Consider the following 14199-nt stretch of genomic DNA (forward strand, 5'->3'; position numbering starts at 1 on the left):
CCAACTTTCCAGCACTGATGCAGCCTTATCACAGTCCCAAAGTAAGGAAACAGATGTCCTCTTACCTTGAGGAGGCTGCTGTAACTGCCCTCCCACCACATCCCGTTGGCATGGCTGCATCAGTGCTGCAAAATTGGATAGGACAATTGTGTGCAAAACCATGGTGCCCTCAGCCCAGTTATCTTTATTTTCCAATCGAAAAACCCCCAAATTCTTTAAAAAAAATTTCTTCTTTTGTACATAGAGCTCCCAAACCTCTGATAATTTTGTGGCCTAATCTGATGCATTAATCTAATTCTAATTAGATCCTAATTCCCACTAATTATAATACTAATTATCATTAGGTTTAATGGAACCTCGTATGTCCCTCGTATGTGTCCGTAGGATCGCAACTGCCCCCAGATCCTACTGAAGGCATTGATGTAGGTTCTTGTGGATATATTCTCCATCCACTTTCCATGAGCCTCATTCCTGACAGATTGGCAGGTTGGAAACCCCTTATAACTGCTAAATATCTTAAGACTTTGTTTGCAGTTAATTGTTGAATACTGGAATTGTGATGGCAAGGCCAATAATTTCACCAATGAGTGTGAATGCAACTACTCCCGAAACCTTTGTGGTGCTGGACCAGAGGATGAGAGTGGTTGAAGAGCAGACGAACGAACTTTTGAGGAATCTGCAGACACTTGGTGTGAACAGACACAGGTACAGTTGAAGCAGATGTTTGAATTTCAAATTCTCCCTGTCTTTGATTTTCATCTCTTTTTTGGCATCTAACTGAGTAACTTGGATATTGGGAAGAAAAGCTAACTGCCCAGTTCTATCCCCTGTTACAACATGCAGTCACGCCAACAGAGCATGTGCTACATCGTAGGGGGCGAATGGAGCCCCCATCATCAGTAGGTAAAGATATTTTTACTTACCCCCCCACCCCCTCCGTAGGCTACCTGATTGTCTTCTTGGACATATGCCATTTTGCTGGTGTATGTCCAAGGAGAGAAAGAGGTGAGCTGGGGTTAAAAAAGCTGGGATAAGATCTGATGCATCAGTGCCGCTGAGATCCATCCCCTTCCTGCCCTGTCAATGACATATCCCTTCTGCCAAGTTACTGGTGCTGGCCTTCGAGCCTGTTGCAGTCCATTTGCAGCAGCGACCTGGCTTTTGTGCTGCCATAAAGGACTTTCACTGCTGGAATGCTAGTTTGACAGGATTGGGACCTAAGACGGTGAAGTATTTTCTGAATAAATAATGTTTGAAATTGAAGTAGTTAAGGATTCTTTGTAACACAGGGCATCTAAGTGAATAAGGGCACAATCCTAACCAGGTCTACTCAGAAGTAAGTCCTATTTTGTTCAATGGGGCTTACTCTCAGGAAAGTATGGTTAGGATTGCAGCCTGAGATAATTACCGCCCAAAACTTTGGTGGAATATATGAGGACAAGAGCCTGAAAACTATGCTGTTTGTAAAATCTGTCTGTGATGCAACTTATTATTATTAATTAACAGTATTTATATACCGCTTTTCAACTAAAAGTTCACAAAGCGGTTTACAGAGAAAAATCAAATAACTAAATGGCTCCCTGTCCCAAAAGGGCTCACAATCTAAAAAGATGCAAAAAAGAACACCAGCAGACAGCCACTAGAACAGACAGTGCTGGGGTGAGGTGGGCCAGTTACTCTCCCCCTGCTAAAAAAAGGAGCACCCACTTGAAAAAGTGCCCCTTACCCAATTAGCAGGGGTTGGGATAACTTCCCATATATCAGAAATGATCACCTACAGTGAAACTACATGATTCAGGGGGAGACATAATAATCTGTCATTGATCGAGAAATTATAGATCTGTCATAGTGAGGAGGAGAAGATCTGCTTTTCAATTTGATCATATCAGTATGAACTGCTTTAGCAATCTGTTGTGGTTAAAAAGACATGGTTAAAATATTGCAGGAAATAAATAACACTGCTGATCTTTTCAACATGGTTTAGATATCAGCAGCATAGTGTGTGTCAACTTTTCTCCAGTGATGAGCATCACTATGGCAATAGTGACAGCTTGAGAGTACTGTTATTTTCAGACAATAACTGCATATGACTGCATCAAGAAACGGTGTTCCAGATTGCAGACAGCATTCATTCCATTAATATTAAGGTTTGCATATGCACATTCCAGACATTAGACATTTTCTGTGTTTTGTTTCTTTCAGTACAGAACTCTTTTCTTCAAAACCCTTGGAGAACTCAGATCATCAGTCCATCAGTCCTGTCCGTGCTCGAGTGGCATTTGTTGGAAAGAGTGACACGCTGTGGAGAACCTGTGAGACTCTTGTAAATAGGATGTGCCGGCTAGAGAGTGTGGTGCAGACAATGAAGTTGAACATGTTTCGACTACAAACAGAGAAAGAGTTGAATCCACAGCATGCAGGTACTTCATGATGGGACCAGAAGGCTGGTGCTTGCAACAAACCAATATGCCTTAAGCCATTTCTGCTCAACGTTGCATATACCCAACAGGCATCAAATGTATGTATCTTTCTGTAGCCTTCCTAGCAGTAATTCCTAAACTACAAACCATGAGAAATTAATTAAAGACTGCTGTGAGCTTAAATCAGCCACCCACAGAGATGGTTCCATACTTTAGCAGTCTCAAAGCTGAGATGAGCGGAATGATCTGTCCTCCAATCAGGATGGATGCGCAGAATAGACTTATGCAAAAATTGCAGGGACAACCTCTGGAAAGTGGGTATTTGTGCTCTAGAAGTGAACATTTTGTGGTGTGGGAAGGAAAGATGCCCTCCATTTGAATTTAGAAAAAAAATGCCTCAGCTCTCAAAAGTTTGGGAAGCACTGCATTTGAGTAACATCCCTTGGTCCTCCTGTCCGGCAGCCAATTTGGAACAGCGCCTGAACACATTACAGGAAGAGCATATGCAAGAATTAAAGGTTCTGCAAATGGAAGGGAGAATGTTGTGTCAGCAGCTGAGCGAGTCGCGAGAAGAGGAGGAGAAAGCCCGAGATCAAGTGCAAAGGCTGAGTGCTGCTCTGGAGATTGCAACTGCAACAAAGGTACTGGGACATTCAGTGTGTGAGGCAACCCATTCTTTGGAAGCTCTTTAGGGCAATTTTGTGAATTGCTACTGTTTTGTTTTTGCTGTTTTGTGACTTTAAAAACACGATTACGTTTTGTAGTTCTCCAAGCCTTAGGTTTGTGTTTTAGCAAAACTGGGAATTGTTATCTTCACTTTTGCTAAAAGAGAAATGGCTGTCTGTTTTCCAGAAGGCAAGAAAACCTGATGACTGTAGCTGCACTGAAGGGTGTGCTAGCACAGACACTAGCAAGTGTCACTTGCAGATGCTTTCTTATATACATTTCTTACCTACATTTCAAAAAATGGGAAGAATATTTGCTCTCTTTGGGTCTGTGGGAGAGACAAGTTCTCAACTTTGATGGTTAAAATAAAATGCTTTGACTGTTTACTGACACCTTTGTGGATGGGTTGAGACTCTGTGGGATTTCTCTATTCGATACAGCTCTTGGTCCATCCTTTCACTCTCCATATGCTTAGTTGTCATCCTCCCTCTCTGTTAGACCCTCCTCACTTTTTACAGTTTTTGTTCCAGTCCCTGCCAAAACACTTTGAAACAAAACCTCTGAATTCTGAAAAAAAATTGCCTCAGTATTATCATTTGTATAAAAGTAAACATGTGCAAGCTGCTTAGTTTGCATATTTTAAATTGCAAAATGTAATAGATCTGTTTAAGGTGCAAGAAACATAGACTTGAAAAGGTGTGGTGTTTTTATTCCCCTGTGTAAGTTTAAGTAACAGAAATGTCTATTGGAGCCACTGTCAAACTCTAAGAGCAATATGCATTGTCTTCCAAAAGTCTGATTTTGAAAAAACCTTTTGCATATTCTGCCACAACAGCTTGCTAGATGTGTTATGTTTTGGTCTTTGCAGAGAGACGTAGCCATTGCAGCAGAGGAGTTAAGGGCAACAAAAACTAAAATGAGCTGTAAACTTCAGGAGGTAAGATGGAAAACCATTTTCCTTCTTAACATGCAACAATGCATAACTCTCAGAAATGAAATCCCCACAATGCATGACTTTCAAAAGCAGGGAAAATATTTACCGCTCCTGCTTGGCTTTTCAAAGTTTAAGGTGGCATCCAAGAGCTATTAAAACAAATTCAAATACAGGTTTTAAAAAGCAACAAATAAAACTAATCCCGCAAAGCCGACAGATTAGTCTAAGAGCATACCAAAGCAACATGGTGAAACATCAGCTTCTTAGGAAGTTCAGGCTTTGTGTCACTCCTGTTTTTCTGCCTCTGAGGTTTGTCCTTGATGTATAAGTACTGTTTCTAATGTTTAGTGATGCATAGGGCCCAATCCTAACCAACATTCCAGCATCGATGCAGTCACAATGTAGACCACATTGTTCCCTTGTCTTGAGGGAGGCCTCCGTGACTGCTCTCCCACCATATAATGCAGCGCACACCCTGTTGGCACAGCTGTAACTGCGCTGGAAAATTGGATAGGATTTGGCCCTTAGTTTTCTCAGCAAAGCACTGGAGCATATCCAGCTTTGATTACTTAAAACAGCATTCACTTGTTGCCTGACATCCTCATTGCTTTTAGCTAACAGAGCATCTGTCCAAGGAGTCTAGCACACGGAAATCTTTGGAAGAATCCCAAGGAGTCCTGCTGTATCGGGTGCAGGATATGGAAGCAACAGTGGAAAAAGAACGGAAACAGGTTAGTGAAGCAGAGCAACATTCGTTCTTCCTTCTAGCAGTCACCTAAACAATGCAGTCTTCAGAATACTGCAAACGTCTATTGTTGCAAAAAGGTAACGGCAGTCCACCACTTTTTCACAGTCTGACAACATGATCATCCTCTGCTGAAGGGATTGCCATAGGAAGTGTATTCACCAGCTGTCTACCTCCCTACTATGACCCTGGCTTATAATGAGCCAGTTGCAGGTTGTGTTAGCCACACTGCAACACACCCAAACTTTATGGTGAACGTGATGCCCTCTTGTACCCCAGCAGAAGTTCTAGAAGCCTACTCCTGTCAGTGTTCTCAGCATACTAGCTACTAATGCTCTTTTGTGAAAGTAGCCTGTTCACCAGGGGTGTGGAAAGGGGTAGGTGGAATAGAATCCTATAGTACTGCATAGTTTATGAACCAGCAAACCAAACACAGTCTACCATTCCCATTCCCACACGGGCTCTGTAAACCTCCTGCTTTTGCTGCCTGCCTGAAACAGCAAGGATAGGGTAGATGTCCAATGTTTGCAGTAGTGTCCCCTGGGGGGGGGCACAGCACTAAATTATGCAGACATCTCAGTGTACCATGGAAGTGACCCTCCCTCTCGCCTTCAGAGCCATTCCGAGCAGTGAGAGCAAAGTGGAGGCATCTCCTCTGCTTTGCTTTCACTGCCCGGAATGGCTCCACAGGTGAGGGAAGTCACTACCATGGCTCGTTGAGCCAAACTTTGCTCCCCCCCCCCAATGGAACATTATTGAGTGTCTGCCAGCTGTAATACAGAGCTAATGGACTTGCTTACTGGGTCATAGGTTGTACAGGTCTCCACTGTGGGGATCTCCAGTGCAGAGCTTCAGGCCCGTAGGAGGATATGGCTTGTGTTTTAGATCTTCTATCAGTGTGATCCATTGGACAGACAGGCCCTGAGAAATGAGTATTAAAATCCCAGCTCAGCGGTAGGCTTTGTAGGTGGCTATGGCTCCTTCCTGTTTCTCAGCTTCAGTCGGGTGCTTGCCCTGAACCTTATGGATGGGGTGTGGGTTTGTCTGTATAAATCCATATTAATAATTGAAAGCTTAATGGCTTCAAACAATAGAGCTAATTTTTTTTTATACTTCAGCTTTCAGAGGAAAGGCTATGATGTTTTAAGAAACACCTATTTTCAAGAATGTATTTTCTGGATGCCTTTCCAGGTTCACATTCTGCAGCAGGATTGCAACAGCCTACGCCAGGATATTCAAGTAGCTCAGGAGAGGCTACATAAGGAAGAGGAGAGGGCTGTCCAGCTGGAACAAGAATGTGTACAGCTTAAAGCTCATCTAGGTATGGCAGCAGCTGCTGGACCCTTGAGTGACTTAAGGATGGTTCATCAATGGTTCATATTGATGGCTTGTCTGTGGGACTTAATCTGTCCATATAGTGCTTTTTTCACAGTCTTTTTCTATATGAAAGTTGCCCTTTCATATAGAAGCTTATTAGATTGCTGGTGCTCTTGCAGCTCATTCTCACCAAGTTCAGTCATCATAGGATTATGATCATGTAGAAACCGCTTTGTGTGTAAAAGCATTAAGAGGAGCCCTGTCCTGCGAGTGTGACTCAGAAATAATTTGCTCAGAATTCAGCAGAAGGCACTCCTAAGTACACGTGACTTGGGCTGAAATCCTGTACACCCTGAGAATAAGCCTCAACTAAACACAGTGGGACTTAATTCTGAATAGACATGTCTAGGATTGCACTGTTGATACAGTAGTTGAATGTATGAAATAACTCTGTTGAAAAACATTTTGTTTGTGGCACTGTGGATGTTCTGTCTGTGGTGACCCATTAATATGTTTAAGTCCTGAAGCATGAATCTGAGAAACAGCCCTTGGAGATGAGGGTTTGAGTGATTTGAAGTCAAAGAAAGAGGAATATTAAATGTTTAATCATCAAACTTTAATGTTAATCAAGAGGAACCTATATTTACAGGGCAATCATAAGTATGGCAACTTGGCACTAAGCCTTGTTGAGTTCTGTGGGACTTAATCTGAGCCATATAGTGCTTGTCTACTCAGAAGTAACCCCCATTAAATTCAATGGGGCCTGCTCCCAGGGAAATAAATATAGGATTGAATGCTAGATACACTACTATTGTTTTTAGAAACTGTATGTTAGCGGTGAACTGTATGTCTGCGCATGAGCTGGAGGTTGTCCATGACTTTGTGTACCTTGGCTCAACGATCTCCGACACTCTTTCTCTCGATACCGAGCTAAACAAACGCATCGGTAAAGCAGCTACCACGTTTTCCAGACTCACAAAGAGAGCATGGTCCAACAAGAAGCTGACGGAACATACGAAGATCCAGGTCTACAGAGCTTGCATCTTGAGTACACTTCTGTACTGCAGTGAGTCATGGACTCTTCACACACGACAGGAGAGGAAGCTGAATGCTTTCCACATGTGCTGCCTCCGACGCATCCTCGGTATCATCTGGCAGGACAAACTTCCAAGCAACACAGTGCTGGAACGAGCTGGAATCCATAGCATGTATGCATTGCTGAAACAGAGATGCCTGTGTTAGCTTGGTCATGTTGTGAGAATGGATGATGGCCGGATCCCAAAGGATCTCCTCTATGGTGAACTCGTGCAAGGAAAGCGCCCTACAGGTAGACCACAGCTGCGATACAAGGACATCTGCAAGAGGGATCTGAAGGCCTTAGGAGTGGACCTCAACAGATGGGAAACCTTGGCCTCTGAGCATCCCGCTTGGAGGCAGGCTGTGCAGCATGGCCTCTTCCAGTTTGAAGAGACACTTGCCCAACAGACTGAGGCAAAGAAGGAAGGCCCATAGCCAGGGAGACAGACCAGGGACAGACTGCACTTGCTCCCAGTGTGGAAGGGATTGTCACTCCCAAATCGGCCTTTTCAGCCACACTAGACACTGTTCCAGAACCACCATTCAGAGCGTGATACCATAGTCTTCCGAAACTGAAGGTTGCCAACTATGTTAGCGGTCAACCAGTCAAAAAAATCCCACACAAACACAGCTATTTCAATAGCATTGGCTTCCGTGAATTGCCTTTATAATTTTCATAATTTAGTCTTTTTTCACAGTCTTTTTCTATATGAAAGTTGCCCTTTCATATAGAAGCTTATTAGATTGCTGGTGCTCTTGCAGCTCATTCTCACCAAGTTCAGTCATCATAGGATTATGATCATGTAGAAACCGCTTTGTGTGTAAAAGCATTAAGAGGAGCCCTGTCCTGCGAGTGTGACTCAGAAATAATTTGCTCAGAATTCAGCAGAAGGCACTCCTAAGTACACGTGCATAGGGTTGCAGCCTAGAATCCTTTCCTAGGCTTCCTGAAAGAAAAGTGGCATTTGGCAGTTCTCCTCCTTTTAAAAGACTCTGGCTGCAATCCTAACCACACTTTCCTGAGAGTAAGTCCCATTTAACAAAATAGAACTTACTTCTAAGTAGACCTGGTTAGGATTGTGCCCTTTGTGTATCTAGAAGGATATTCTAGGGAAAGGCAGCTATAGGAATTTCTTCCTGTGTCTAGTATTTAGATAAAAACAATTAGTGCAAATGATTAACTTTTGGATCCACAGATGCAAAGTTTGCTGACTGTTTTCTTCTGTTTTTTGTTCTAGAATCCCAAGAGAGTACCATTTCTAGACTTAGTGAAGAAGGAAAAGTAAGTGGCAAAAGGCAATTTTGAATTGGATAGAATTTTTTTTCTGTTTTTGAACATGTCTGATCCTACACATACTTAAAGTTCAGGAATGTACTTTGTGAGGGTATTTGCCTAATAATTCAAGAGCTGTGCTCATTAACAGACCTGCCCCCTTGTATAAAACACAAGAAACAGGATACATTGACATTCCTGGCTAAGCAGCAGAAATTGCTTTGTCTTTTAAAACCATGTTTTTTATAAATTGCTGCTGGTTGCTCTTTTAAACTTTTTATCTGTTTACTGCTTTTTTAAAGATGTCTGTTAATATGTTTTTACATAGTTTTAAATTATGTTTTTAATGTGTGTTTTAATTATTGTTGTAAGCCGCCTTGGGTCCCTTGAGGAGAAAGGTGGGATATAAATAAAGTAAATAATAATAAATAATTATAATGTTTCCCAACAAGACATTATTTTCCATTCTTCTAGACCATACAGCAGTCTTTCAGCAAAGAGCACGAGGAGAATACGCAGCTGCGGGCAGAAATAACTGCTTTGCGAGAGGTGGCAGAAAAAGTGCAGGTAGTGACAACGGGTGTCTGAAGGTCTTGGTCTGGTGGAGCACAAAAGATAAATAAGTTTACATGATCTGAATAAATATTCCATTCTACTTCTAAGAACCAAGTTGTAAGAATTTTATTTGTCAAGGTGAATTGGAGGTTGGGATTACAGTAGTTGTGTTATTTGGCATGTGGCGTAGTTGTTATGTAAGACACCTGCAAAGCTGTGGGATTGGACAAGTTCATGAAGGACAGGCCTATCAACAGCTACTAGTCATGATGGCCATGCACATCCCCCAGCTTCAGTGACAGTATACTTTGAATACCAGTTGCAGGGGAGCAGTGGTGGGAGGGTAACATGCTGTATTCTCCTGCTTATGGGTCTTCCAGAGGCAGCTAGAGGACTACTGTGAAATACAGAATGCAGAACTAGATGGACCTATGGCCTGATCCAGCCAGGCTTTTCTTATGCAAGGAACTCTGTTCCATACCCATTGAAAACTATGCCTATTCTCCCATCACTTAGCTATTCAGACTAGGCAATAATTTGCCTATGCATTCCTAGTATTTTCTCTAATGGTCTAAGAATTTCTTATTTTTAAAGAAAGAAAACTGAGAATAGCGACATAGAGATAATTGTTGCGACTGCTGTGAAAAGACTACATTTTCTTGCTCAGGTGCTTAATGAGCAGTTGAACCAACAATGTGCACATCTGAACAACTCCCTTCGAAGTGTTACCATGGAGAATGCTAAGCTTATCTCGGATCATCAAACCACTCTTAAGGTACTGATGCATTTTGATGCACATTTATGTAATTTGTCCAACATTGCTCCTTGTGTAGTAGGGACCAACTGAAATCCTATAATTTCTATCTTTTGAGTTGAATTTTGCTATTCTGCTTTCCCCATATGATTGTATCCCAGCCCAGACTCTGACTTATCTCCAGCCATTTACTCTTGCAACTAGTTCTGAGGGCATCAAAGCCTAAGTCATAGTCCCATCATGGAAGGTATTGCCGTACCTACAGTATGCCCCATGTACATTGGTAGCACAGTCCAAGCTAGGAATTGGTGGGGGTAAATAGAGGGAAATTAATAAACTCATGCGCAATCCTGTCCTGCACCATCCTGTGTGAAGCAGCTGCGTTGCTAGAGTGTGTACTGTATCCAGTGGGGAGGGGGAAGACCAGTCCTGGGAAAGGTATGTAAAAATATTTTTATATTTTATATTGCCAGTGGGTCTCCTCTGACCTATGTCAGCTATTTAGCTGCCATAATTCTGAGGAGCCGCAAGAGGTAGGTCCAGGCCTGGAAAGGGGGGATAGGATCCTGGTGTGAGCTGCTGTTACCCACTCCCTCCCTTCCCTGGTTTGGCCCACTCACTGACCTGACCTTCACCTTTGTTTCATAATGTTTACCTCTCTCTTTTTAGGCAGAACAGGAGAAAATTAATCAGAAACTACAAGAGCAAGACTTGCTTCTGGATGCTGCTCGGACCAGCATTAAAGGAGAAGTGCAAATTGTGCAGAAAGAAAAAGCTCAGCTTGAGAGGCAAATGTGAGAAAAGCAGTCGATGTTTATGCTGTGCTTTCCTGTGTTTGGCCTGGCTTCCTATTCTGTTCTCTTCTGTCCTTCTGAGCTTTCTACCTGCTCTAGTTAAGCCTTAAAAAAAAACTAGTTCCCTCTGTGTCACAGACTTGGCATAAGATGCCTTTCTCCTTTCTATGAAGATGGCATCGTATAAAACGGCAACACATTTTTGCTTATTGCCTTGTTATGCAGAGAAGCTCTACGTTCTGAGCATGCTAATTGCAAGCAGAGAGCCTGTACATTTGAGGAGGCCACAGCCACCCAGAAGGAGCTCCTGGAGTCCACAGTTGCCAGGTTACGACGTGAACTAGAGGCAGCTCTACAGGAGAAAGACTCTCTGCTAGGGGAGAAAAGGAGACTAGAGGAAGAGGTACAATAGTTGATACTTATGTTCCTCTTTTAAGAACATTATCTTTTCAGTGCCTGATGGGACAAGAATGCTCGTTTTGGAAACCCCTGTTTGCCAATTAGCAGACTATAAGAACCAAAAAGAATGTGATGATTTTACAACCAGAAAGGCATGGTTGTAACAATATCTACAGATTCTCAGGAGGATATTTTTGGGACAGTTCTTATGCAGTCTGTGACTGGAAACTGCACAAGGAACTGGTACAGACTGCTTCTTGGTTAGTAATCTTTCATTGATGGTTTCAGATTTGAACTGCATTTCTTATGGGCTTTTGCATGAAGATTAATGTGTCATTTTAAAGACACAAAAACCCAACACTTAATTTGCACCAGCATTCCCCTTCTTGGCCAGTATTTCCCTTCCTCCAGGTTACTGGGTTTCCTTCCTTTCTTATTAGAAAAGCTTGTTCTTTTTCTCAGTGAACCAGTAATATATATCTTGCTTCTATTTTGGAGGGCTAGAGGGATTCTCATCCCCCAACTGGTCAGAGAATTTTTTTTTAGTAAAGAGCTGATTATTTTTTTGGCATCAATTTTTGTGAGAGGTATCAGTGCACACAGCGACAAGGCCAATTGCTCAATTCAAGAGTATGTCAGAAAAATGTTAAAAGAGAACCCCATAATCTTTCAAGGTGGAAGGTCATATGTAGAAGTAACATGCAAAGATCAGGATTGAGTCAAGGATGATTAACCTCCAGGATGGGAAATGTGACAAGGAGTCACAGAGATCCAGAGACAGACCGAGTTAGAAGTTGCCAGTCTATGCTTCTGTATGCTTTCCTCATACACCTGGGGAGATATTATAGAACAGACTGGCTCTTTCTTTTTGAGAGTGAGGGTGATGGTGATAACTGTTTTTAATTCTTCTTGGCAGATGCAGAAAACCATACATGAAATAACAGAAGAGAAGAACAGATTGGAAGCAGAACTAACAGAAAACAAGGTATAACATACACATGGATGCTGACAGGTTACATTTTTTATGCCATTTACAGTATGGTCTTATAGTATTAGGAGTACCATTGGACTTTTGGTGGACCATTGGATTGCAGTGGAGAGTTCTGGACTCTTGTCTTTTGAACTTCTTCTGAACACTTGTATATCTTTATAGACTCCAGAAAAAGTTAGAATATACTCAGAAAGCCATTGTAAGCCTTGTTAGTATGCTCAGAAAGCCACGGTAGGCCTTGGGACATCATCCGCCTGTATTGGTGCATTGCTACCTAGTCCAGACCTCTTAGAGTTCTAGTTCAAATAATATCTGGGCTTTTTTTTTCCTTGACACTCAGCAACCATCCAGTAACCTAGATCCTTTTGGATATGTGCAAAAGCACTCATTCTGTCTAGTTAGTGTTGCTGGACTACAGATCAGGGTCACCAGACCTACAATTAAAAATACATTTTAAAACTATGCAATATTTGTGTTCATGTGTATATGTGAAATATAGTTTTCCACATACATGCATGAGGACCATACTGCAGCAAACATATTGCAGTGTGGCCTTCGTGCATGTATGTGGAAAACTATACTCTTAACATACTAAAATTTAAATTTTAATAAACTATAGATGTCATCTACCAAATGATCAAAAGTGTTATTGTTTTGTGTGTGTGTGTGTGTGTGTGTGTGTGTGAGAGAGAGAGAGAGAGAGAGAGAGAGAGAGAGAGAGAGAGAGAGAGAGAGAGAGATTTTTAATCCTTGCTGTGAGTTGCCTTGAAAGGCAATGGTTGGAAAGGTGAATGAAAATCTCTTAAATTGTTTTGTCCAAAAGCACAAGCTAAGTCACATTTCTTTTTACTATTTGAAAGTTGGAAACTGGTCCACTGAAAGATACACTGAAGGCACTAGAAGAAGAGAACAAGAAATTAACAGAGCGAGAAGCTGCCCTGAAACACCAACAGGTAGGCATTTGGTTATCAAAACATAACCTGATATCATCTGATAATGTTATGACAAGGTTCTCAACACAACCAGTCATGCTGCATTTCATTTTTCCTATAAGCTGAGTCTGCTTGATGTTAACAGAATTATAGTCACATCCCTTCCTTTGTTTTAACTATGTCCATAGTTAAATCTCCTAAACCTTATTTGAATTAAAGTGGGCACTGGGGAGGAGAGGAAGAAAAATATTAGGTTGAGTGGGAAAAGCTAAGCTGCTTTGGGGATTTATTTTATTTTCTGGAAGTTAGTGCAATCTCTGCTATTATTTTTTTCCCAGCATGCCCAGCAACAAGTGGAAAAGGTTCTAGCAGTGGTGACAGATGACAAAAATAAACTGGTATATGACAAAGGAAAACTTCAGGTAAAACATCCCCTCATTAAATTAAGACAAGTGCTGCCTATCCATTTTCTTTTGTTCCCTTTTCATTGCTGAGTCTTCAGTGCTCTTTTCAGCACCCTGCTGTTTCCTGCATTGGAAAGAGAAACTTAGAACTATCTCAGGTCTCACCCCCACCTTAAGAGGCTGAAAGAGGGAGCTGGGGTTGAATTGGTTAGTACAGCAGGGGCCCAGCCTCTTAGGGCCCAGTCCTAAAGTTGCTCAGCGCCAGTGCTGGGTGCTGTAAACTTGCGTAAAGCACATTTACCGCACCAGGTGAGTACGGAGCACTGGTGCTGGGCCCATGCCAGTCAGATGCTGGGCCCAGTGCTGGAAGTGGATGCCCTGCTTCTGAGATAAGTGAGGCTGCCGGGTGGCAGTGCAGCTTCTGGGGGTGGGGGGGCAGGGCAAGGGTAAGAACCTGGGGGGGGGGGGACCGGCAGAGCTCTGCCAGATCCTGAACTCTGTGTTGAGCCAGAAGGCCTGACGTGGAGTCTCTGAAGTCTGCACTGGCAAAATAGTTGACGCAGACTTGAGAGATCCCATTGTGGGGCTTGGGTCTTTCCCCGGGGAAGGGGATGAAAGTCCCCTTCCCCTGAGGAGATCTCCGGCTACTTCCCAGTGTCTGCTGGATACAGCATTAGCCACTTTGGCACCACTGCTCCAGCGGGTGCCAGGAAGCTCAGCATTGGGCTGCCCATAGTCAAAGGCATGAGATGGAGCTCTGTCACTAACCTTGTATGTCACTAACCCTGCATACACCTGATGTTTGAGAGATAGCCAAGTGTTGCCTACAGAGAGGGCAAGTGGAGAGCTAAAGTTCTTTTGCTCCCCTCAGGAGGGACACTTGATTGCGTTCAATCCCCTTTTAAAGGCATCTAGGCCAGACGCTATCACCACATCCT

At 42.7% G+C, this 14199-nt stretch overlaps 1 protein-coding gene across 1 annotated transcript in view; it reads left to right on the forward strand.

Moving 5' to 3' along the window:
• The first annotated feature begins 559 nt into the window (after nucleotides 1–559).
• The window catches only part of CCDC150 (coiled-coil domain containing 150), a 32617-nt gene continuing 18977 nt past the window's right edge, over nucleotides 560–14199 (forward strand). Inside the window, exons 1-14 of the mRNA XM_066615491.1 lie at nucleotides 560–705; nucleotides 2203–2420; nucleotides 2883–3061; nucleotides 3955–4023; nucleotides 4635–4751; nucleotides 5957–6086; nucleotides 8398–8441; nucleotides 8907–8999; nucleotides 9655–9762; nucleotides 10411–10535; nucleotides 10761–10938; nucleotides 11851–11919; nucleotides 12786–12878; nucleotides 13196–13279. Coding sequence (XP_066471588.1) covers nucleotides 560–705; nucleotides 2203–2420; nucleotides 2883–3061; nucleotides 3955–4023; nucleotides 4635–4751; nucleotides 5957–6086; nucleotides 8398–8441; nucleotides 8907–8999; nucleotides 9655–9762; nucleotides 10411–10535; nucleotides 10761–10938; nucleotides 11851–11919; nucleotides 12786–12878; nucleotides 13196–13279 — 1653 coding nt within the window. The remainder of the gene's footprint in view (nucleotides 706–2202; nucleotides 2421–2882; nucleotides 3062–3954; nucleotides 4024–4634; nucleotides 4752–5956; nucleotides 6087–8397; nucleotides 8442–8906; nucleotides 9000–9654; nucleotides 9763–10410; nucleotides 10536–10760; nucleotides 10939–11850; nucleotides 11920–12785; nucleotides 12879–13195; nucleotides 13280–14199) is intronic.

Source organism: Tiliqua scincoides, chromosome 1 (assembly GCF_035046505.1).
Source record: "Tiliqua scincoides isolate rTilSci1 chromosome 1, rTilSci1.hap2, whole genome shotgun sequence".
NCBI classification, from domain to species: Eukaryota; Metazoa; Chordata; class Lepidosauria; order Squamata; family Scincidae; genus Tiliqua; species Tiliqua scincoides.